Source organism: Phocoena sinus, chromosome 11 (assembly GCF_008692025.1).
Source record: "Phocoena sinus isolate mPhoSin1 chromosome 11, mPhoSin1.pri, whole genome shotgun sequence".
NCBI lineage: Eukaryota > Metazoa > Chordata > Mammalia > Artiodactyla > Phocoenidae > Phocoena > Phocoena sinus.
The window spans coordinates 60,812,245-60,834,736 of NC_045773.1; the positions used below are offsets into that span (position 1 = coordinate 60,812,245).

At 39.9% G+C, this 22,492-nt stretch overlaps 1 protein-coding gene across 1 annotated transcript in view; it reads left to right on the plus strand.

Annotated features, from left to right (window-relative positions):
• Positions 1-22,492, plus strand: part of COL21A1 (collagen type XXI alpha 1 chain) — a 127,539-nt gene that overhangs the window by 33,792 nt on the left and 71,255 nt on the right. Inside the window, 3 exon segments of the mRNA XM_032648979.1 lie at positions 1,382-1,444; positions 14,822-14,875; positions 14,967-15,020. Coding sequence (XP_032504870.1) covers positions 1,382-1,444; positions 14,822-14,875; positions 14,967-15,020 — 171 coding nt within the window.

Consider the following 22,492-nt stretch of genomic DNA (forward strand, 5'->3'; position numbering starts at 1 on the left):
CAGGGATCGAACCTGCACCCTCGGCAGTGAAAGCACAGAATCCTAATCACTGGACCACCAGGGAATTCCCTCATATTATTTTTTAATTTCTTAGAATTAAATTATAAAACATCCTCACTTCACAAAAAATGTTGCTTTCATCGCCTTTTTTCATGGGTGGTGACCATCTGATTGGTCAGTACTGACCGTTGGGCCTGGGCTCGTTGCTAGGCTGTATGGAATAATGTTCCTTGAAGGTCTCTGGTTTGTGAGGACAAAGGTCCGTTTTTAGGTGTGAAATGTACTCAGGGAATCTGGGGGTTGGGCAGAGTTCTTTGGCTTGGGCCTCACTTTCATGAAAATATTCAAATCTAGAAGTTTATCATTATGTTAAAATGAGATTATAAATATAGGCAGAGACACACTGACTGGACTGAAAGAAATAACTGTTGTGCAGCTGTAAACTTGAGTCCCACATGGAAGATCACATAGCCTATGGGCTGTTTTCTAAAAAAAATACTTTTTTTTAAGGTAGAAATGATTCTTGTTTTTTATTGAAGCATAGCTGATTTATAATTTTGTGTTAATTACTGCTATACAGCAAACTTATTCAATGAAACATATATATATATATATATATATATATATATATACACACACACACACACATATATATACACATTCTTATTCATAGTCTTTTCCATTATGGTTTATCACAGGATATTGAATACAGTTCCCTGTGCTATACAGTAGGACCTTGTCGTTTATCCATTCTATATCTAATAGTTTGCTCCTGCTAATTCCAAACTCCCAATCCATCCCTCCCCCACCCCCGTTCCCCTTGGCAACCACAAGTCTGTCCTCTATCTATATCTGTGAGTCTGTTCCTGTTTCATAGATAAGTTCATTGGTGTCATATTTTAGATTCCACCTGTAAGTGATATCATATTAAAAAATAATTATCAATTGAATTATTATATAATAGGTCATGGATATCTGTAGTGTAACATCTAGAATAGAATTAAATCTATAGATTTCTGCGTGAAATACTACTGTCGTTGAAACCATAGTTGTTCTGACATTGCACAGTTTGTTCAGAATTCTAAAAATGTCTCTTGCTATAAATACTGATGTTTTACATCGGTGAAAAGTACTTTCCTTGTTATACCTGTTGTGCTCACAGAATTAAATCCCTGAAAGTTTTACATAATAAAAAGCCTTTAATTTTTAAGGTAGATATGATAGCATTTTTCTAACCCTATTTTGGGATTTCCATCTTTGTTTGTTTGTTTTTCAATATACAAAAAGCTGCAAATAATGGAATTGGCTTTGAACCTTGATGGACTCTGGCTGAATCAGTGTGGTTGGTTGTTTTGGACTGAGAACTTTTTTTCCTCTCTAGGGTGACCCTGGACAACCTGGGAACCCTGGATACCCTGGACAACCTGGTCAAGATGGTAAGCCTGTGAGTACTGAAAGCTTAGTCATCTCCAGTACTGGGATTATAGGGTCAATGTAACATTGCACTGGGCGAAATTCAACAGGCAGGGAAGACTTTACTCAAGACTATTGTCATAGGGGAGAGAGGCTCAACTCTACACAGCTGAAACAGGGGGCGGGAGGCCTCCTGAGGGCTGGGTGAGCTGGGAGAAAAGTACTGGAGGACTTTAAGGGGAGATTGATCAATGGGAGGAGCAAATGGAGTTATTCCTGAGCATGGCAAACGTCTTCCTCAAGGTTAGAACATCTGTGTTTGCTACTTGGCACCTGTCCAAGTTAGGGTCATCTCCTCTGTTTCCTTAATGGGTTTTGGGCTGCTGTTTCCTTAATGGTTCCATTTCAAGGGGATGGCTCTCAGGTCCTGGGGAAAGACCTGGCTTGTAAAACTGGCAAGAAGCTTTTAAAAAGATTTACATCTCAAAGGGGCAGATAAAAAATTTATGGTTGATTTTCAGTTTTCTAAAGTAAATGCTGTAGGAAAAGGGAAATCAGGGGTGTAGACTTGGGAGGAAGGCTGCTAAAGTTTAGTCAAGCTGAGGGCCACATTAAGGCTAGCTTGGTCAATAGAAGTAGTGTTCTAGTCTCCTTTTAGGTATCTTCACAACTGCATACATCTTTGCTACATTAAAAAATTGCCCAGTGAGTTCTCAATATCAATGAATATATGGGCTCAGAACTCCTTTTATCCCCTTCGTGCCTTAAAGTTTTCAAGTTAAAGATCTTTCTAAAGGTGATGTTATTTTCCTCAGAATATATGCACTGGAGTATACTTATAAGCTGACTTAAACAAATATCCTCTAAGCTTCAAGAGAATTTTAGGGATATTTATGAATTAAGGAAACATAAAGCAAAACCACTTTAAAGCAACTTAGGCAAATTTTTACAGATAAGTCAGCATATTTGTCACAGTAAATAAACATGCGTTAATAGCTTTTGAATGTTAAATAATTGTCGCCAAAAAAACGTATCTCCTGGGAGACTTTATCACAAGATGTTAACTCTTTCCACGAAGCATGGGAAGGTTTATACTGTGCGTCAATAATTTTCAAGGCAAGAAAGAACCACAGGCCTCATGTTAAACCACCAACACCCCGACCATCAGGATAGAAGGGAGCTTGTTCAGTCCCTGAGAGAGGTTTGCTGACAAATTTAATAAAAAAATGCAGCCAACTTTCAAAGTGGCAGTGTGCTGGCACCTTTCACACCCGTGTTGCATGGAAAAGGGATTAATATACAGGTGAGCGTCTCTGAGAGAGATGTCAAAGAAAGGAGTCTGAAGAGGTGACAAAGTGGTGGCCAGCTTGGAGCTGAAGCACTGCCAGGAGATGGGGGTGGTGCTGTTGAGCCGACTCAGTGGGATTCACTCCAAGTGTGATGCATCCATGAGGGGGCCTGCAGAAAGAAGTGACGTGGTCTGACTTACTATTTAGAAAGATAAATATGAATGTTCTGTGGACAGCAGATTATATGTGTCAGCTGAAAAAATGCACAGCCTAAAAGTTGAGAATTATGTTTTATTCGGCGGACTTTCTGAGGACTTCAAGCCTGGAAGGCAGTGTCTCAGAGAGCTCTGAGGGACTGCTCGGAAGAGGTGAGGGAGGGGCCAGGATATAGAGGGATTTTTGCAACAAAGGTCAGGGAGTCCAAACATCAAAAGATTACCGTTCATTAAAGAAAACCAGACATCTCAAGTTAAGGGATTTAGTGCTTTCCTTATGTATGGGAAGATGCAAGAGTCCAGGCTCATTGAAATCATTCCTTTGATATGCACCTCAGCTATCTGGGGCCAGTGTCCTGTGTTTTCTCATCCTGAGTCCCCTCAGGGTACATCATTGGGGGCGGCTGCAGTGGCTGAGGGCTTGATGGTGGGCATCCTGTTTCCATCCTGAGTTGCTTCAGGGATTACAGTCTGGGTGGTTGTAATGTGACGGCTTGATGGCTGCAATATCCTTTGTTTACTGACATGGCAGGTGGCATTTTTCATTCACATGGGGCAAGAGTGGGGGCAGGAGGCCATGGAGGAGGTTATTTCAACATTCTGAGTGAGAAGTAAGGGTGGCCTGGATTAGGGCTATGTGCTGGAAGAGAGAAGAAGTGGTCAGAGTCTGGAGTATTTTTTAATGTGAAGCTGAGAAGAATCCCTGTCAAGTTAGATGTGAGGGCATGAGAGAAATTGCCAAGGAAGCCTCAGAGGATCTTAGCTTGGGCAGCCGGGTGAATTGTGGTGCCATTTCCTGAGCTGGGCGACACTGGCAGAGATGTAAGTTTTGGGGGGAGACATCGAGAATGCATTTGTGGACCTGCTGAAGGTGTCTCCTAGGATATTAGAAACAGGAATCTTGAGTCGGGAATGTGTTGGAGAATGAAAACACACAGTTAGGACTCTGTAGCATGTGGATGTATCTAAGCCTGCCAGAGCCGATGAGATCATTCAGGGAGTAAGTACAGATAATGGGAGAAGAGAAGGGGGCAGGGAGTTGAGCTTAGGGCTCTGTTACAGAGAAAAATAGGAGGAGGATCCAGTTGAGGAAATTGGGAAAGAATAGTCAGTGAAGTAGGAGGACCACAGGGAGGGTGTGGAATCCCAGAAGCCAAGTGCAGAACGCATTTGAAGAAGGGAGCCATTCATTGTGTCACTGCTGCCATGAGGTTGATAAAAATGAGCTCTGTGCCTAGACCATTGGATTTGCTTGATAGAGGTCATTAGGGACCTTGATAAATGGGGTTTCAGGGAAAAGCAGGATTAAACAATGGGTTCAAGAGAGACAGTTGGAGATAAAATGGTAACAGTGAACATAGATACTTCTGAGGGGTGTAATGGGGAACAGAGAACTGGAGCAGTAGCATGGGGAGGATGTGGGATAAAGGGGTTTTTGAAACAATAGGAGATGTTAGAACATGTTTATATGATGATGAAAATGAGGCAGAAGAGGAAAATTCGGTAATTTGGGAGATAAGGGATATTTACAGGAAGAAAATCCTTGGGTAGGTAAGAGGGCATTGGTTCCAGTCACAAGAGGAAAAGTGTGGCCTGGATAAGAGTCTAGGCAGTTAAAGCTTCAAATGGGGGTTAGAGGGCCAAGCCAAAAAGTACAGAAATTGCTAGGTGCAAGGATAAGAAGTTTATCATCAGACTGATTCTATTTGAGTTGAATGAAATGAATGGATTCCAAACCTAGCATCTCCCCCTTTTGCCTTTATCTTCAACTCCCGTTATGTGCCAACACTTGCCTTGTCGTTTCTCTTATAACTCCTCCCTTTCTTGCGATAACTGCAGGTGTCATGTGACCTTGGTGAATTCCCTCACTGCAACCCCTTCATCCCGCTGAAGATACTGCCCGAGGGCCTGGGGGAGTTCTGCCCTGATCATACTGAGGGGGATGGGTTTTATGAAGATGAGCCCTCTGCCTGGAGACCCCTTCCATGGGACATGCTCTCTCTGTTGCTGGCAGCTGCAGTGCTGTCTCAACTCCAAAGCAGAGACACCTCACATGTCGACTTGTCACCTGCTGGCCTCTTGTGATGACACGGAGCTCCCCTGACAGCATTGCCAAATTATTAGGCTTTTGTCTTTCTAGTGGTGCAAAGTCCTAGGCAATATTGAGAGGTGAGTGCCTTCCACAGGCTATCAGCTCTAGTTTGCCCTTTTTGCCATGAATGAAGTACTGGAAATTAGTTATAATTAGCTTGATACAATAATCATGGATATTATACTCTGTGACTCTCATTTAAGCTATAGTAGGCTTATTGTCTCATCTCATTCAGTACATGTATATTTGTGTTTGTGTGTGTGTGTGTATGTATAGATATAGCTCTGTAGTATCTGACATTAGATGTTAGATGCTATTAGGTAATATCTGATGTTAGAGAAAGAAGAAACCTACTGTAGTAGACAGAATAAAGTCCACATCCTAACTCCAAACCCTGTGAATATGTATGGTACCTTACATGGCAAAAGGGACTTTGAGATGAAGACATTTTCTTGGTTAATCTGAGTGGCCCAGTGTCATCACAAGGGTTCTTATAAGAGGGAGGCAGGAGTATCAGTCAGAGAAGGAGATGTGGTGGGTGATGGAAGCAGAGATCAGAGGGAAGCAGCTGTGAGCCAAGGAATGCAGGCAGCATCTAGAAGCTGGGAAAGGGAAGGGACAGATTCTCCCCTGGAGCCTCTGGACGGAATTCAACCTCCCAGTGACACCAAGCATTTAGCTCCCTAAGACCCATTATGAACTTCTGACCTCCGGAAACATAAGTATGTGCTGTGTTAAGCCACTCTGTTTGGGGTAATTTGTTACATCAGCAGTGGGAAACTGATACACTACCCCAATACTGTTTACCTAAAGGGATGACTTTTTTCTTAAATATCTCCCTTTTCCCTTGTCTTTTTCCCTCTGCAGGAGATAAGAGGTTAGGTGACCAGGCAGGAAGAGAAAGTGAGCCTGGGAGCCAGAACAGCTGAGGGTCATTAGTGTGTGTCGAGGGCCAGCGCAGCGGGAGTGGGGCAGTGTGGGTGGGGCCTCTGGCTGGTGATTGAAGCCATCTGGCCAAGGAAACTTGGATGGAACAATTCTAAGGGAATTCTGCTTTGTTTGGATTTGGCTCTGTGCAACCCCCCTCAATCAGTAATTTGAATCTTTTTCACATAACCAGGCCAAGTCAACTGAAGCTTTAAATAGGAAATTATTCCACTCTGGAGAAATACTAATTTTCATAAGGAAAATGCCTTCAACCAAAATTAAAGAACTATTTTCAAATCCTTCCACTGCTTTCTAATTTCTCTATCAGTTAAATAGCTTCTCTCAGCACAGTATCTGAACATATTACTATTTTACTATTTTATCATTATCAAAAAAGAGGCAGAGGAAATATTTATATATCCTGTTAGGTACTTCAGAGTAGTACAGCTATGAAAGGCACTGCACTGCTATGACATTGATTTTTATTTTTAAAGAAGGCCATTTATGGAAACATAATAGGACTATTTTATGATTTTATAGAAGTTTGTATTTTTATGGTGCTCATTTCCATCTCTTTTCTGTCGTCATTAATTACTATTCATGAAGGGAAGTACTTCCCTGAACCCAAAGCCCCAGCTAGTTGTTGGAGAGATCTGGGGCTGTTTTGCCTTCTTCTTTGCCTTTGAAAGTTGGTTTGCTTTTATGGGCCTCAGTCTTTTCATCTGGAAAATAAGAAGGTTCTCTCCAATGCTGATTTTCTAAGATTTCAGTAAAGTCATATTTGCTAAGAGAGAAAGGTGGGCTAGACCAAGCTTCAGCATTTTGGAGATGATTTTCCATATTGGCCTTAAGAACTGACTCAGGAAGCCTGACCATGCACTACTTCCAATAGACAAGAGTGCACTGGTCAACAGGTCAACCTCAGTGATGCAGTGCCCCTCTCCATCCCCACACCCATCAACGTGCCCCTGGATGGTCCAGAGATGCCAGAAGGGGCCCGCTTTCTCTGGGGGATTAAACCTTGTAGAAGTGGTAGTCAGCACAGGTGGGGGGAATTTCAAAGTTACAGGGCCTTCTCAAACCACACATAGAGGGGTGGGGCACATACTCAAGATGAAGGTGTAAGGTAGGTGGGAGGAAGGAGGGGCCTCCTAGAGCCTTCAGGCCCTTGTGACCACTTGACTTTGGTTTCAGTTGGAGTGAACTCAGGAGCCATGGGAGGGTCTTGAATAAAGCTGTAATGTGACATAACTTATTTGTAAAAGAAATGACTCTGACTTCTGAGTTGAAAATAGATGTTAGGGCGATGAGGGCAAAAACAGGGAGATGAGGACAGGAGACTCTTGAAATAATCCAGGAATGAGATGAGGGCGACTGGCGTCATGATGGTAGGAGCGAGGGGAAGGGAATTGCCTACACTCTAGGGATATTTTGAAGTTAGAGCCCCCAGGATTTACTGAGGTATCAGATGTGAGTTTGCAAGAGAGCAGTCAAGGGTGACTCCAATGAGATGTGGTAGAGAAAATCGGGGAAGGGGAGTCAGGAGTTTGCCTTTGGGTAGATCAGATTTTTATGTTAGACGTTCAAGTAGAAATTGTAAGTGGGTGATTGAGGATAGAAGTCTGGCATTCAGAGGGAGTTCTCTTTGCGAACTGTCCTTTCTTGTATTTTGCATCTCAATAATGCACTTCTTATACATGAAGATAATGAATCCTTTGCTATAGATGTTGTCAATAGTTCTTCTCTTTATTTGGTTTTAATTTTTAGAAAGGTAAAATTCCCCCACAATTAAATATTTTCTCTTGCTGTTTCTTCCAGTGTTCTTTTTTTGAGCATTCGATACTCTATGTTCATTGATTTAATATGACTTTCAAGAATTTTTGATTCTTGATTTCATTTTGGGAATTTATTTTGGCATTTGGGGTGACATGACGATCCAAAAAGCTCTGGTCAACTTGGAGGATGGCCATTCTAACAAACTGAAATTCAACCAGAATATCTGCCTGTGAGACGGTATTTAAATTTAACCTTGTCGAAAGAGGAATTAACATATGTAATGTGTGGCCTCAAAGGCTGATGCAGTTTTTGGTCTTGTTAGTAATATGTGATGTATGTATTATGGAAGACTACAATCCTGCTTTTGGAGTGTTGGATTTGGTTTGGGATACTACACTTTAGGAGTACGTAGGATCTGGAATTCATTCTGAAGAAGAGAGTAAACTCAGAAGACAGCCGGCGGGGGGTGGGGGGGGCAGTTACTGAGCTTCAGGTGTTATCCCAGCAAAGATGCTCTTCTCAAATTCTAAAATCCTCCAGAATGGTGGTAGAGAGAAGGAGGAAAGGAAGGAGAACTAGGCTTGTAGAGTAAGTTTGTTGGGGGGTGGATAATTGGTAATAGAACAATAGGATCCAGCAGACAAGATTTTTATGCTTTCCTCTTTCCCGACTCTGAACTGAATATGGTACCAACTGTGGACTCAGTCTTTTAAGAGCTGTGGGGGTTTGGGGTCCGAGTGCCATGAAGATGAAGGACGTGGAAAATGAGATACATTAGGATACAGGCCAAAGAAATGGCTATGATGTAGCTTGGAAAAAAGAATAACACGAAGCAGCCTCATTATGAAGTATATGAAACATCCTTCTAGAGAGAACAGTTTCCACCTGAACTCACTTCCCTTCAGTCTTGGTTCCTTACCAAAAATGCTTATGGTCTCCCTGTCTCCCGCTGCCATTAAACAACCCCCACCCCACACACACCTATGAACGTCTCACTGATAGATTAAAATGTGGACCATTGGGCTTCCCTGGTGGCGCAGTGGTTGAGAGTTCGCCTGCCGATGCAGGGGACACGGGTTCGTGCCCCGGTCCGGGAAGATCCCACATGCCGCGGAGCAGCTGGGCCCGTGAGCCATGGCCGCTGAGCCTGCACGTCTGGAGCCTGTGCTCCGCAACGGGAGAGGCCACAGCGGTGAGAGGCCCGCGTACCGCAAAAAAAAAAAAAAAAATGTGGACCATTTGTGTCAAATGAAGTATCCACTGCTTTGGCAGTTTATCTTCCTTTTCTCTAATAAAACGTTATTTAAAACTCATCTCTTCTATAAAGTTTTCCTAGACAAAGCTTAGTGGATTAGCTACTTCATTTTTCTTCAACACACCCCTTATGTAAATCTCATATATGGATCTTTCCATGTTTATGTCATGCGTCTCTTAAATAGATTACATTATATTTTATATAGGCAGTATAAACAATAATAATAATATGTGCATAATCATTACATGTATATGAATGCTATCTGTATATTTAATTAAATTATTCAAGGAATTGTTTGGTGGCACACCTAGCACTTGTGATTTTAAAGGTCAGTTCATGCTGACATTGTGTCTTCTTTTGATTGTAATCTTTATGAATGCAGGGCTGTTTCTACTATTATTTTTAGAGTCCTAGGTACTGGTGACTGGTTGGACTCAATATTTATATATTTGCTTATTTATTTATTCTTTCATTCATCCACTCACATTCTAGATATTTGTTGGGTGTTCTTCTAGGCTAAGGGAATATAGCAGTGAAGAAAACAGAAAAAAATATCCTCTTTTGAATATCACATTCCACTGGGGAGAGAGAGGTAATAAATTCATAATTATAAAATAATAAATACGTAAATAATATCAGATGGTGGGAAGTACTATGAAAAAAGATAGGACAGCAAGAGAGGGAATGAGGTTTAGCTATTGGTCATCGTCCTTTAAACATAAAGCATAACTATAGAGATTTAGGGTGGGAAATAAGAATTACTAAGAAGGAATCAGTTAACTTAAAAAGCTGTGCATTCTCCTTTTGAAATAAGCTTAGTATAACTTTAAGTGTTGCCTCACTCAGGGAATGGGGCACTTTAGCTAAGTTTAATTGCATCTGTGAATCTGAGAACAGAACTGTATCTGCAGAGATTATTTGTCAAAGGCAGGCAGTGTTTTCCTTTCATGTGCAAAGCTCAAGTCTGATTGTGTGAGCCCCTGATTGAGTGGCTTGGATAGAGATCAAAGTCCTTCATCAGACCCACAATGCTGTGTGCATAGCCTCCATCCTCCCATTTTGGTCCTGTTTTGCAGGCTGCTTCCTCATGCTCTCTCTCTTCTTTCTTCTCCGTGGATGTGTCTCATCCCGTCACACCGCAGGACACGTTGAAGGGCTCCCTCTGCTGCACTGTGCTTCCTTGACTGTTCCTTTGAGCCTGTGTCTTCCGGAAGCTTCCCCTGACTGCTACCCTTTGACCCTTATGGCATCACAGTTCTTTCTTAGATCTCAGCGCAGGTGAAATTTTACAGATATTCATGTGATCTGTTACTCAAATAATTTGAGCAATCAGTTAAAGCCTATAAACTCCTTGACTCATAGTTGGCTTAGGTGACAAAAAAACTAGTTTCTGTAGTAGATATACCTGGAAAGACAGATTTATGAATATTCTTAGAATTTAGTTGTGTAGAGTTATAAACTCTGCCAGTGCCTAGAGGAATCCACAGTGCACATTAAAAGTATACACTTAATTTTGGTTACCTAGTTACCCTGGCTGGGTACATAAGAGACTCTGTTGGAACTCTGGGAAACATTGAAGAAAATTATGTAATAGTATAAAATTTAAATCACCTTCTTATATTTTAAAAAGGAGAGTGACATCCAAAGAGATTTCTCTAGATTTCATTCTCTTTTTTAAGTTTAGAATATTTAAAGGAAATCAATGACTCTATCCTCACTACTGAAACAAATCTGTACATTTAGATTGGCAGAATATTTTATGGTATGGTTAGAACTGGGCTCAGAAGAGACTGTGACCCTTGCACATTTGATGATTTTATTTTCTTAATTTCCTTTTCAAAGCTATACATCTTTCCTGGAGCATCAGAACTCTGAATCATGGAAGAAAGTAAATTGATTCTGTATTCTTCAACCCTACAATTTGGCAGCGAGAATATTTTTTTCCTAAAAATGACTCATTTACAAAGAGACTTTGTGTGAACATGGAAAAGACTTACATACTCTCAGAAATCTTGCAGTTGGGGGTAGGGTGGGTATCTGGGCCTGCTAATAATTGCGAAATGGCAAAATTAATGTTGAACAGGATTAGTTGGTCAATGATCATGTGAAAGTTACAGTTCTACAAGAAAAGACAGACACTTTTATATTCAGAAAAAGAAAAACTCAGTAAGCTATGTAAAAAGCTTATCATTTTTCCTGTTTTAGGGCATTTTTCTTGTTTTAATGTACCCTGCTATGAGTCAACCAATGTTTTATTTTTTGCTCCTCTCGGAAAGTGTTCTGTGTTGTAATATTCCTGCCCGTTAACCTTTATTTTCCTGATTTTTAGTCCAAAATTTGTTGTTCTGAATTTCATCCAATTTCTTCTGGTGATTTGCCCTGGGATCTCCCAGCTTGAATGTGGTTTTGGTTTTTCTTTATTTTGTTGCTAATCACGCTTCCTCTAGCTTCTAAAATAATCATTGAATATCTTGATACAACTAAGTTTTCAAGAATGCATCTCATTGTACGTTAAGAAAACAACAACAAGCTGGTTCTTATAGTGTGGGAAGCATTGATTATTCCTGTATTGCAGTTCTTCTAAAGACAAAGCAAACAGGGCCATTAAAAAATACACAGAGACCTTGTTCACACGTTCAGCAGTAGATCTGTATGCATTCTGAAGAAAGGTTGTCATGATGTGATGCCCAGCCATGCCATTTTTCATGCTCTAACGGTGGCCATTAAGACTACAAAATAACATTCTGCAGAAGTGTTCTCATGGCTTTGCACAATAGTCACTGAGTCTGAAGACAAGAAAGAAGCTCACCTTTACTGAATTCCTTATGCCTGCAAGACTTTTTCACCTGTGAGTCCATTTGTTTCTTTTCAGAAGCAAAGTAGGTATTATTATCCTAGTTTATGGTGAGAAACTGAGGCTTAGCTAGGCAAAATGACTTAGCCGAAGTCCCACAGAAAGTCAAGGGAGGAGGAAAAATTCAGCCCCAGGTCTCTTCCAATTTCAAACTTCATTGCCTTTCCACTTCACTGTGCTGCCTCCCAGGATTTGGGGATGTGATGAGTCTGCCTGAGGTCACATTATAAGTCAGAGGTGAGCTGGGAACATTGTTTGGGGCATCTCCACATTGCTTTAATCCATTAAAATATGATGTGCCCTCTCTAACAAATGCAATACGTTCACTTATTTCTTCTTCGAAGGGGAGAGATGGCATGGCAGCTTTTTTTTTTTTTTTTTTTTTGCGGTACGCGGGCCTCTCACTGCCGCGGCCTCTCCCGTCGCGGAGCACAGGCTCTGGACGCGCAGGCTCAGCAACCGTGGCTCACGGGCCCAGCCGCTCCGCGGCATGTGGGATCCTCCCGGACCGGGGCACGAACCCGTGTCCCCTGCATCGGCAGGCGGACTCTCAACCACTGCGCCACCAGGGAAGCCTGGTATGGCAGCTTTTGATCTTCTACAAAAGATTAACTTTCTGAAAAGAAAAGTAATAAAGCAGATATGACATTTGGCTTAACTTTTGAAAAAAATGTGAAAGAAAATAATTCATTAAATGTGAACTTTGCTGATGACCAACCATTTTGATACATAGTAACTTTCTTTTGAGGAATTTTATGAACATTCCTTTCCTCTGGGTCTTCAGAATTCTAACCAACTTAAAACCAGTCTGGCAAATGGACTCCCTTGAATCCGATGAATTGTTCTAGAATCCTAAGATTGGATGCACCATGATGCATTTTCTGATAAGAAGGTATTTCCACCCGCTCTGTCAACTTACTAGTTATGCAACTTTTGGCAAGTTCTCAGTTTCCTCATCTGCAAATGGGGATAATGTAGAACCTACATTAAAGGGTGGCTATGAGGATTAAGTGAATTAACATATATGAAATACATAGTCTGGAACATGATAAATACTATATAAATCATTGTTACTATTATTTATTCCAGTTACAGTAGCATGTTTCAAGTCATGTCAGACTATCCAGAGGGTGCACATGGGTTTTGAAGGATCTAAAGAACATCCTAGGAGGTGGCATTTATAAGTAACCTGGTTCTGTGTAGACATCTGCTAGCAGTGACAGCTGAAATACAATTCTAGGCCCATCTGATTCCAGAGTGAAGGAGATTCAGTGATAACTAGACTGACAGAGGTACCAGGCTGAACAAACTGTGTAGCTTGACTTTCTTCTTTCTCCTCACTGATCTTGAGAACGTGAGCCATGCAGTATTACTAACAGTTTCAATTTGCCACCGGAAGCAGCTCAAGCAAACGTGATTCCTTGGGGAAAGAGAGTTTTTTCACACTTGTGTGCAGCATGGATGACTTGGAAGTGAATTCTTCCAACGTTTGATTAACAGAATATTTAGCAGATGCTCTGTTCAATGCTTGAGATATAGAAATAAATGATACCTGGTCCCTAATCTCAAGAGAGCATAATCCAGTGACACAGAGACAGTGCCAGCCCAGAGAGCAGGTGATGAGTTTGAAAATTGCAGGTTGTTTTTGTATGGAGTATGGAGGTTGGTTATGAGACTTGTTCACAGTGAAGTAAAATGTTTAAGGATGGGGCCAATGGACTCGAGAAATATTTGAGTTTGAGGAATACAGGAGAAAACATAATTATGTGAACAACTGAATGGGGAAAGGCTGATGGTTGGTTATGGAAATTATATAGTCATCCTCATTCTGGGAGTAGCTGAGAGCATTTTATAAAATGAGAACTTCAAGTGCATATAAAAGGAGAAAAACAATAATCTAAGACTGATCTTTCTGGGACAACCATTAGTATTGCTATTATTGTTAGTATAGCTAGCAAAGAATAGTAAGAGGAATATTTGAAAATGGGACTGGAAAAGCAGGGAATTCTGATGTTTCTGAAATTACAGCTAAAAATGTACTGACAAGTGAGTGGGTGAATACAAAGATCCATGTAGACATCCATGAATAGCCACATGGAAATGAAGGTTTTAGATTCAAGAATGAAGATGTTATTGGAAACATTAATGAGATTTGTGTAAGTAACTCTTGACAACAGAATACTGTACCGAAACGTAAGATCCGAGGAAGATGGGATGTGAATAAGAGAAGTAAATGTTTGCAGGTGCCAAGTGGTCCAAGTCAACCCGACATTGACCCTGGTAAACCTAGATAAATGTTGAGGGACTGCAAGTTTGTTTTGGAGTTTAGTTGCCGTGTGCTGAGTGAAGATTGAACACTTTGCCTCTGTCTGAAAAAGTTGTGCTGTTTTACCAAAGCTCCAGATTCTGGAGGGATGTGTAGGAAGAAGTGGAGATGAAAGTGACCTCAGCAGATGGCTCAGCCTTGGAAGGTGTGGGGCATGTCACAGCCATGTTCGGGGGGTAAACGTTCTAAAATGGGCAAACCAAAGGCTGTTATAGACTTACCTTGAAGAATAATATTCATCCAGGTGTAGTTTATTCCAGAGGTTAACTCAGATGGCCATAATCAGGTAGTTTAAAAATGTATTACATTTGTTTAATCCTCCAATCCTAGATGTTTTTCTTTTGAATACATTGAATATGTTTCTAATGTGCAGAACATTTCTCCAGCAACTGTGAACATTGTCTCTCTATTTCCCTCCCAGAGCCTTCCTTTTAATCAAAGCATTTCTGGATAATTTTACTGAGTTAGAGATATTTCAGACCTTTTTTCCTAAAGACTGAAGGATGTGAATTCCTTATTAAGCATTTTGCCACTTTGTTATTTTGGTTTCTTAAACAGCCACGAAGTGAAGTTATAAGGTGTGAGAAATGTGAGAAGGAATGAATTCTGAAATGGAGGGCTGCTCTGTGTAAATATGATGAAATATTAATTACTTCTTGTTTCCTCTTCTTCAGGGATATCAGGGAATGGCAGGATCACCAGGTGTTCCAGGATCCCCAGGAATACAAGTATGTGATCTGTATATACATATTTTAGAAATACCATTTCTAGTGAACCAAAACACATAACTAACAGAATTTTATTTTGTGGTTAATTTAGGGAGCACGAGGGCTACCAGGTTATAAAGGAGAACTGGGGAGAGATGGAGAAAAGGTAAATATGTACAAGCAAAGGTGTGTTCAGTTGTTTTAGTCACTCAAAGACAAAGGATGCAATCTGTGATGACTCCCATTCAATAATGTTCGTCTTGGTGAATTCCAAGATGTCAGCTCAGAAATGTGTCAGTGGCCGTTGGCTGATCAAGCTCACAGGAGGCTTTTATCACTAGATCAAAGTGGTTATCACTAGATGACCACTGTCAGATGGCACAGGTATTGGCATTGCCCTGGTACCATGTTCCTTCTCTGTGATTAAGCTCTGTAAGGAGCTACCTTCTTAGAGGGAAGAGCGTCATGTGAATGGAATGTGTTCCCGTGTTAGCTGCAGACAGCCATATGTCCATCTCCACAGCAGAAATCTATCTTAGCCTTACTGGACTTCTCTCTCTTGTAAGGATTCAGTGGGTACAGACAACATTTGTCTGATTTCCTTTTTTACAGCTCTGAGATTTGCCATGTTCTTTAAATATGTTCAATATTTTAGTACCTCCCCAGGGATCTAGTCCTGCATCCAGGTAGCTGGTCCACATCCAAGATGCCCATTGGAATTTGCTCGAATCCCCATGATGATTTGTTAGCTTAATTCCTAAAGCACAGTCTTATTTCTACGTTCTTTGAAGGCCTTCTATTTGCTCTTGATAAAAACCTGAACTAATTTTCTAGCTCCAATTCTTGCAAAATGATTGCCTTTTAAAAATAGTGTGCACAGCATTCACACTTGAGAAACACTGATCTGGGCTCTGTCTATTTTATGCTTTTATGGTTGCTTATGCTGGTTATAGAAAATTGTAGCTGCTCAAGTACCATCTCTGGATGGACCCCTGGAAGGTCTCATGATGGGTCTACTGCTTTCAAACTGTTTGATCTTGGCACGTGACTTGATGTCTTTGAATCTTATTTTCTACATTGACTCAGTGGGGATTTCTTTATAGATTTGTTGTAAGGATTAAATGTGATAATATATGAAAAATACTTAGTGTGGTCCCTGGAACAGGATTTTCCTTAAATAATTGCCTGTTGTTTTGTTGTTCTGTTTTGCTTATCAAGGAGCGAGGTTGTGGTTGGGATGTCACATGGGGTGGGCTGGCATGTGTCATGGGCAAGAAATGTTAGAGCAAACAGAAGGGTTAGTGTCTGGAAAAGAAACAGAGAAGATGGAATAGGTCAGGACAGCTCTATAATGTGGGGAGAGCCAGGCAAGGCAGAATAACAGCAATAATTGATAGAACTCTGGAGGAAGTGGTACAAAATCCTCTTTTCTCCTCAATGGCCCTGGGCCTCTATGAATCTTTTTAGCCACTGGCAATCTCTGCCTATTTAAAATGATGGAGGTGCATCTTAAGAGGTGCTGGAGAGCAGGCCAGGCCCACAGGAATGGAGATGTCTTATATTTGTATGTTCTGGAGGTATCATGAGAGACCTCCAACCTCCTCTAGGAGAATGGGGGATTCCACTAGGAAGGTGTGGATACCTGTTCCTAGGAGACCACATACCAGGCACCTCACCCACATTCAGTCTACAAGATTGTTGCTGTTTCTTTAACATTCTCACAAGTAGCCTGATTTGGGGATGTGGGGAATATATAAAAGTATGCATGTATGAATAAGTGTATTTAGGAATGGATGGATGAATACATTTATTTGTTTTTGTGTTGACTTGGGTTTTAGAGACCCAAAATAAAAAGGAGGCTTTTTATTCATTTATCTTAAAAGAATTGGAGTAAAATCTATTACATATAGGATGGATAAACAACAAGGTCCTACTGAATAGCACAGGGAACTATATTCAATATCCTGTGATAAACCAAACTGAAAAGAATATGAAAAAGAAGTATATATATATATATATATATATATATATAATCACTTTGACATACACCAGAAACTAACACAACATTGTAAATCAACTATACTTCAATAAAACAAAAATTTTTTAAAAAGAACAATACTTCTATTAGTCACATCTTAAGGTAACTGCTCTATTGCTTTGGGTCATTGCACTGTGTTTAAAATAGAAGTGGATGACTTTTCAAAAGCCACACATTCTATTAAAGAAGATAAGGTGAATAAGATGTAAAGTTTATGTAAAGTTCTTTGATTTCAGACCAGTAGTGATTTCAGTCAGTGTCGCTTTCTGAAGTTCATTGTTTGGGTGTCAGCTCTGATTGACACAGTCATTGTGGGCCTAAAATCACCACATGCTGCCTCTAAATTCCCTCCTTACATTCCTTCTGGCTGCAGGGATTTCTTTATTTAGAGATACAATAATTTAGTGAGTTAGTTAAAGGCGTTTCCTTGGGTGTTCCTCTAGAATACAATTTGTTAATTTTCAGAAATGGGAAGGTTGAAAACATACCCTGGAGATGGCCTTGACTTGTGATTGCTCAGGGCATTTTTTCCAGGCATAACCCATGGCCTTTAGGGGATTGTTCCACACCATAATGTTCTCTGTTAGGATATTTTCCCAGAATAATTTCCATTTTGTGGATTTCCACTGAAACTCCCATAGGAGTTTCCACTTAAGATAATTAAAATTATATTCACTTTCTTGCTGACTGTAACCTTTGTTCCTCACATATCAGAAAATAGAATGTGTACAGATTTTGCATGGGTTTTTTTTCCCCTGAATTTACAAAATTAAAAGGACCCTTTATCCACCAAATTGTCTTCAATTGGTAACTCATTTTATAACATGCTTTAAACATATTCCTTGGACTCTAAGAAATACTTTAAGTACTTCAAAGAACTTCCTCAGCTTTAAGGAAACCTAATATATTTAAATCGTGTGGAGAAATATATTTTGTTAAAACTTACATTAAGCTGGGTTGGTTTTTATGGGTTTTCTAATTGAGTATTTCTAATTGGTTATATGGGTTTTGTAATTGAGTATGAAACTTTCTATGGCAATGCAATTCTGGAGACACAGGAAGTATTAATTTTTTTAATCTAGCCAGATTTGTACCAACTCATCACTTGGTTTCTCTGGGTTTAAGAAATAAAATATATTAATTCTATCTAAGGTATCCTTATGCAACCAATTATACATTTTGTTTAGTTTCTTCATTAGAGTGTTAAACATTTGAATTGTCCTTTCAAGATCTCACTGTCCCGTTGCTCTCAGCATCCAGAACAGAGTATCATGTAATGAGCGAGCCTTTCTTACATGAATAAACCCCATTATCTGCACTTTGAAAGGCAAAAGCTGAAGTGATGTTATAGCGATAGCTATTACATAGTTGGTCATAATCAAGGAACTCCAATATATATGCTGAGAGAACAGTAATAAAGGACCAAGCTGAAAAGTGTTATTAGGGAATAATATGTAAAAAATTTAACATGCTAGTGGCTTTATTTCTTGCGGAGTTCCTGAAGACAAAAAAAATAAAACAAAGCCAGTAATGACATAAGAGGGAGAAATAGAACTAACTTAGGAAAGTGGCCATCTTTCTCTTATTTCTCGAATAGAGAGAGTAATCTACCCGTGTATCTTTCTGATAGCACCATGACCCAAACACGGGGTTATGTGTGTGTGTTTTGCAGGAGGGGGAGGCTTAATGCAGTCACAGGTTCCAGGCTGTGGTCTGATTTCAGACTGCTTAACCTTCCTAGTCATACTTCTTAATCTCTTTAAACCTGGTTTCCCAAATCTAGAAAGTGGGACTATAAGTATTTCTTCATAGCCTTGCTGTAAAGTCTAAATAAAATCATGCATGTACCTGGCCAAAATTAAACACTGTAAGTTAGTGATGATGATGATGATGATGGCGATTTGTAAATGTTTCCGAAAATATCTTTCATTTATCCCTTATTGTTTCTCACAGTGTTGAAGTGCCCCTTATGAAGCAATCAGACAGGAATTCCCTAAACCTCTTCCCACCCCACTTACCCTCTTTGCTGTGTGTGTACCTATATTCTACCCTCTCTTCTGTTAATATGGATGAACTGTCCATGTATAATGTCCAGCCCTCCTCTGTGCTCTGGGTCTCATCCTTCTCCATTACTTTGTGTTATTCGTTAGCCCCTCTCTTCTGTGTCACTAGTTTTTTCTTTCTTTTTTATTTTATTCCTGTCCTAAAGATGCAGATGTAGAGAATGGACTTGAGGACACGGGGAGGGGGAAGGGTAAGCTGGGAAGAAGTGAGAGAGTGGCATGGACATATATATTAGATAGCTAGTGGGAAGCATCCACATAGAACAGGGAGATCAGCTCGGTGCTTTGTGACCACCTAGAGGGGTGGGGTAGGGAGGGTAGGAGGGAGACACAAGAGGGAGGAGATATGGGGATATATGTATATGTATAGCTGATTCACTTTGTTATACAGCAGAAACTAACACACCATTGTAAAGCAATTATACTCCAATAAAGATGTTAAAAAATTTATTGAAACAGAGTTGATTTACAATGTTGTGTTAATTTTTGCTGTACAGCAAAGTGACTCAGTTATACATACACACACACACACATACATATATATATACACACATACAGTCTTTCTCATATTCTTTTCCATTATGATTTATCACAAGGTATTCAATATAGTTCCCTATGCTCCGCAGTAGGACCTTGCTGTTTATCCATTCTCTGTATAATAGTTTGCATCTGCTAATCCCAAACTCCCAACCCCTTCCTGCCCCACGCCCCTTGGCAACCACAAGTCTGCTCTCTATGTCTGTGAGTCTGTTTCTGTTTCACAGATAAGTTCATTTGTGTCATATTTTAGATTCCATGTATAAGTGATATCATACGATATCTGTCTTTCTCTTTCTTACTTCACTTAGTATGATCATCTCTAGTGTTGCTACAAATGGCATTATCTCATTCTTTTTTATGGCTAAGTAGTATTCCATTGTATATGTACCACATCTTCCTCTCCTCCCTTGAGTTTTTTATTGTAATATTATTAAATATAAATGTATATGAGTTTAAATGTATGTGTCAAATATATATACATATTTGTGATAAGCATAGCAATAATTGATATATTGGTATAATTAATGGTATAATTCACATAATAAATAATAAAATATTATTAAATATATTTCTACACACTCTTTTTTTTCTAATAAATATTTTGTCTCATCTGAATCTGGAGAAATTGTGAAATTGTTACAAGCAGGGATTTTTCAGAAAACTTTCCCTCCTTCCCACATTTTCCTTCTTTCCTACCTCCTTTCCTCAGAGGCTTTTCTTCCAAAGCAGCAGGGCCTCCCAAAATGTTTTCTAAAGTCAGGCTTGGTTGAGCGTCCCTCTGTCTGTCCATGTGGTGCTGACCTGTGTGTGCTCAGGTCTTCACTACTTCTGTGGATGTTTTTGCAAAGTTTTGATTGTTTTCTGATCTTTCAGCCTCTTTTCTTTTAGGGTCCTATAATGGATTCAACATCTCAGTTTATGATGATGAACCATTCATTCTATGTCCTACCTTATTTCTTGGCTGCTCTGCTGCTTTCTGTCCTGTTTCCTTTTTCTCTACTGGCATCATTGGGAAACTTACAACTTTTATTGAATTTTTACAGGATGCTTCATCTTGGTTCTAAAGTCTTATTTCTCATCTTCATTTTGGGTGTGCTCTGTTTTATGGTCATTGATAAACTGTGGCAGGGACTGTATATTAGGAGCTTAGGAATCTACTTTTTTCCTAGACCTGAGTAGTCCAATGGTGATGCCCAAACCCAAGGGGTTAGAGAGCGAACATTTTAGTAGATTTAAACACTTCCCAGGAAATCATTATTTGTCCTGGTCCTGTGTGACACTTAGTGGTTTTTAAATGAGAAGAGAAGGAACAGGAAGATGTGTAAGGCTTTTGACATGTTGGGTGCTGAAGGTGTTTCCTGTTGTGTGTACGTTTTTCTGTTTTATTTTAGACATGTCTTGTGTGGATATTATCCACATGCATTGCCTATCACATGCCATCCTCGCAAAAAGTCCTATGAGGTTAGTAGAGTAAGTCATGCTCTGCCCGTTTTACATTAATTGTAAAGTAAATGAACCCTATTGTACAGTTTCGAAACTGAGAAATGAGGAACTTCAGTCATCTGTCTGAAGTTACTCAAGGATCAGGGGTTGAAATAAAATGTCTGGATCTCAGTCTGGCTTTCTTTTCCTTTCTTTTCACCATATTTTTCTGCTTTGGCCAGAATTGTTTTTAATAGTGTGATTTCTTCCTCTTTTGCTCTATGCCTGCACCATGAGAAGGCCCAATGCCTGTGAGCAGCTGAGGGGGAGGGGGAGGGGAGGGGGAGGGAAGAGGGAGAGGAGGGGGAGGAGAGGGGGGAAGAAGGCGGGGGAGGAGGGGAGGGAGGAGGAGGTTGGCTAGATGAGTGATGGTTTGAACTGATTGTGCCGTGATAGCGGATTCATAGTCTTACTTTTGCATGTGTACCTGTGAGATGTTTCCTCCGTGTCTCAAAAATAAAGCCTTTAAGAAAGAAAAAAAAAAACTCTCTCAAGGGAGGAGGGATAGTTCCCTGTAGATTGTAGATCATCAAACTTTTAAACTGCAAAATCTTTGCAGTGAAAGTCTTTGGGGCATGTAGTCCCATATATATGTATGAATTATATGCTGTGCTACTGAATAAAGGATTATGTGCATTGAAAACACAGACACACTGAGAAATTTTGAAAGAATGAGATTTTTAAAATAGTAGTTTTCATATTCTCTTGCTACTCAAATAAATAATCTTGATGTAACTTTGGAGACTGAGACTCTAGATCAACCTGTGAGATTGGCAGGCTCATCAAAGTCTTGTTATCAGTCAGGAAGCTTCGAGGCAACCTGGGGAAAATGGAACCAACTTACTGCAAATCTTGGATTCTCTTTTATTCTAATTTATTGTAAACTCAGTGGGAATCAAGAGTGTGACTCCTCAAAATAATTTTTTTATTGGAATTTTCTTGGAGGACTCAAGAGTGTGTACTATATTTTAGAAAATGAAAGTATTTGCATATTCAGTAAATTATCATTAATCACAAGTGAGACATCAGCTAGGATAGAGTAGGTTATGTTGCAATAACACACAAATGCCAAATGCCAATGCCTTAAAACAAAAAAGGTTTATTGCTCATCAAACTGCACACTTATTAGCAGACTCAGGCTAACAAAAGTTTCACCCTCTAGATTTTAACTAATTATAGTAGCAGGTCCCTAGAGAATCAAAGAGTGGCTCATAAACCACTTCCATTCATCTTTAATTAGCTAGAGCAAATTTTGTAAACCACACCAACTTCAGGAGTCAGGGAAGCATGATTCCCTCCGCCTCCCCATATGCTTAGAAGTAGAGAGCATCTGAATATTGATAAATAATAATCATGTCCACTAAGACGAAATAAGAATGCATCAAGAACGGATTTTTTTCAAAGAGATTGGTGTCTAATAAAGCACAAAGCATATACAAAGTAACTATTTTAAGAGAGTAAATGTTAAGTGCCAAAGATGAGAGTTGAATAAAACTCTAGGAGTTGAGAGGAAAG